Raw genomic sequence first — 3,376 nt, 5'->3', positions numbered from 1 at the left:
ATTATAAATTGTTATTATTTTCATATCTTACAGCATCCTCTGTCTCCCTTCATCCATGTTTCTATTGTTCATCCCCCTCCTTACTCTTTTAAGGTTCATCTGCCCAAGAGTGTATTCTAAATACCCACGGTAAGTTCATTCTGTATGTAGATGGAAAAGAGAGAGAGAGAGAACTATGCGTGTAATATTTATTCATTTCACAAAACTCATTATACTTTTGATGGGATGCTACATTTTTATTCCCTTGCATTTGTTACTTCAGTAAGCAAACATAGAACATAAGAAGAAAAAGTGCCAAACCACCAGCGGTGACACACTCTCACTCATTTCAGCTTTGTGTGACGGCCTGGATGCTCACGAGAATAATGAGTGGTTTATGCCATTTTTTAAAATGCTCAAATACTAAAAAATATTGTCAGAACAATTGCTGTAAGTTTTCAAAGACGAACATACTAGGTTCAGAGAAGAGGAGTGCCTGTTCTAATATAGCAAACACAATGACTATTGTCTAATTAAAAGAATACGATCCTACTCCTATGGTGAAAAGATGGTTAAGGGTAAATCACTTGGCGAGTGGTGCTTGGGTAAAAGTGACAATATTGCAAATGAGGATGCCAACCAAGAAGCAGTATGGAAGTGTCTTAAATTACAGTTCAGTGTTTTTTGTCAGGTATTATTTAATATTTTTCATTAATAGTTTAAAACTCTTATCATCTAGTTTTGTGTTCCTCTTTTGTTGTTCTTGTTGAAGTATTAACTGTGTGAAATAATAACTTACCTTTCAGTGTATCTTTTTTATACTTAAATAGGTCATTAGGGCAGTGAACCATTTGTTAAATTATTTGAATCCCGCCACTGCCTGGGGACTTAATGAAGTTAATTACTGTGTATTATGCTTGCTGTTGGGTGCTGTCCAGTTGGTTCCAACTCACCGGAATCTGATGCACGGTAGCACCAGCCACTGACTGGTGCTCTGCCGTCCTCACCATTGTTACGTGTGAGCCCATTGTGGCAGCCCGTGCGTCAATCCGTACCCTGGAAGGCTGCCTCTTTCTCACTGACCCGTGCTTCATCAAGCTTAATGTGTGTAGTTTGTCAGGAACTGGCATCTCCTGGTGACATTTCCAAATACCGGAGAGAAGTCTAGCCAGGAGCATCCTAACTGCCCTTCTTTCAGCACAGGTCTGTTTGTTCTTCTGGCAATTCATGGTACTGCTTCACCAATCCCATAATTCAAATGCATCTGTTCTCCTCCAGTTTTCCATATTGATTATCCAGCATATGAGGTGAGTGGAAATACCAGGGCTTGGGGCAGGCACACTTTGGTCCTCAAAGTGGCATTCTTGCTCTTCAACATTTTAAAGAGGTCCTCTGCAACTGGTTTATCCAATGCATTACATTGCTTAGCTTGATTTCTTTTTAAAAAAAAAAAAAACATTTTATTAGGGGCTTATACAACTGTTATCGCAATCCATACACACATCAATTGTGTAAAACGCATTTGTACATCATTCTCAAAACATTTTCTCTCCACTTAAACCCCAGACATTAGTCCTCATTTTTCCCCTCCCTCCCCGCTCCCTCCTCCCTCCTAAGCCCTTGATAGTTTATAAATTGTTATTTTGTCATATCTTGCTCTGTCTGACGTCTTGGCTGCTGCTGGTTACACATTGGGCTGCAGTTCCTGTGGTCAGCAGTTCAAAACTGCCAGCCACTCCTCGGGAGAAAGATGGGGCTTTCTACATCTGTAAAGAGTTATGGACTTGGAAACTCACAGGGACAGTTCTACCCTGCCGTGTAGGGTTCCTGCGATGACTCACCTTGGTGGCCGTTGAGTTTGGTTTGGATTTGTTGGTGCTCATCTTCTATCTTTGCTCCGTATATCATGATGTCTGTTAGTCCAGTATGAGGATTTGGATTTCTTGACATTGAATTGGAATCTGTACTGAGGGTTGCCGGTTTTTAAATTTTTTTGTCAGCAAGCATCTCAAGTCCCCCTTGCTCTCAGCAAGTTAGGTTGTGTCATCTGCATATCACAGATTGTTAATAAGGCTTCCTCCAATCCCGATGCCATGTCTTCTTCATATAGTCTAGTTCCTGAAGATGATTTGCTCAGCATACAAACTGAGTAAGTGTGGTGAAACCCTGACACATGTCTTTCATGATTTAAACCATGAAATATTCCCTTTGTTCAAATGACTGGTCTATACACAGATTTTGCATGAACAAATTAAGTGTTAGTTTAACCTTCACAGTAAGATCAGAAATTCCTCCCGGCAGGAATCCGATATGTTTTAATCCCTTTTAGTCTCTGTTATTGTTGGGCAGGTAGTGGATATTTAATAAAAGCTTCCTAAATGAAGCTTGGCAGGAATGAGGACACACAGATTTTCGAATGGAATACAATTCTGAGTAGACCAAACGAACCAAGCCCATTGTCATTGAATCAATTCTGACTCATAGAGCAACTCCATAGGCAGAGTCAGCTTGTCCTTGTGGGTTCCCAAAGCTGTAAACCTTCTTAACAGTTTTCATGGAACTTCATCCACATATCATATAATTCAACAGTTCAATCACGAACACAATCAATTTTAGACAAAGCTGTAAATCTTTATGGGGACAGAAAGCCTCATCTTTCTCATTTAGAGTGGCTGGTGGGTTTGAACTGCTGATCTGATCTGCTGTTAACAGTCCAATGCATAACCCCTACGCCACAGGTTCCTTTTTGAGTTTATGGGGATGCTTAACAAATGCCTCCTGCATGGATAAAATGCTTTTCCTGTAGGAAAAGTGATTCTCTTTCCCTAAGTCCATATTTCTGAGTATCCTACTAGATCCTTTGCATTAGTCATTTGGCACACTTGTTAAAAACATGGATTCTCCAGGCCATGGAATCTGAACCTCGGTAGTGTTTATGCTGGGAGGTGGGCTGTAAAGACCAGAAATATGTACGCTCAAGTGATATCAGAGTAACCAGTCTCTGACAATGTCACGGTCTGTAGGCGCAATTGTACGGCGATAACATATAAAGATTACAGCAAAGTCATAGAGAATAGGGAAGATAGGAGAGAGGATAAAACAAAGGAGTCAGGCACATTTTATAGCAGCATGCTCACCTCCTGGACGGCCACAATCTCAGCAGCCAGGTCCACGCAGATAAAGGGAGGAGAGAGGGGGAGGAGATATATTTCTGACTAAGGCTTATATATACTTAAGGGCGAGCAAGTCCCCCTGATTACAGGTTACCACATACGTCACAGGAAGGGGTTGTACCATAGGCAATACAGCAATGAGAGGGGGATGAGCTAGGGGTGTACACACAATAGGAAGAGGAGGGATTAGGGGTACACATGTGACAAGATGATCGGGTCCTAGA

At 41.2% G+C, this 3,376-nt stretch overlaps 1 protein-coding gene across 1 annotated transcript in view; it reads right to left on the bottom strand.

Moving 5' to 3' along the window:
- GTF3C6 (general transcription factor IIIC subunit 6) overlaps nt 1-989 on the bottom strand; it is a 36,431-nt gene extending 35,442 nt beyond the window's left edge. The window contains exon 1 of the mRNA XM_045294610.1: nt 933-989. Within this exon, the coding sequence (XP_045150545.1) occupies nt 933-989 (57 nt within the window). The remainder of the gene's footprint in view (nt 1-932) is intronic.
- Between the last annotated feature and the right edge of the window lie 2,387 nt (nt 990-3,376).

The sequence above is a fragment of the Echinops telfairi genome, unplaced genomic scaffold, assembly GCF_000313985.2.
Source record: "Echinops telfairi isolate 266 unplaced genomic scaffold, ASM31398v2 ScPeMD7_3533;HRSCAF=4204_0, whole genome shotgun sequence".
Lineage (NCBI taxonomy): Eukaryota > Metazoa > Chordata > Mammalia > Afrosoricida > Tenrecidae > Echinops > Echinops telfairi.
Note: the sequence above shows the minus strand (reverse complement) of the source record. Positions and strands in the feature narration are given on the sequence as shown.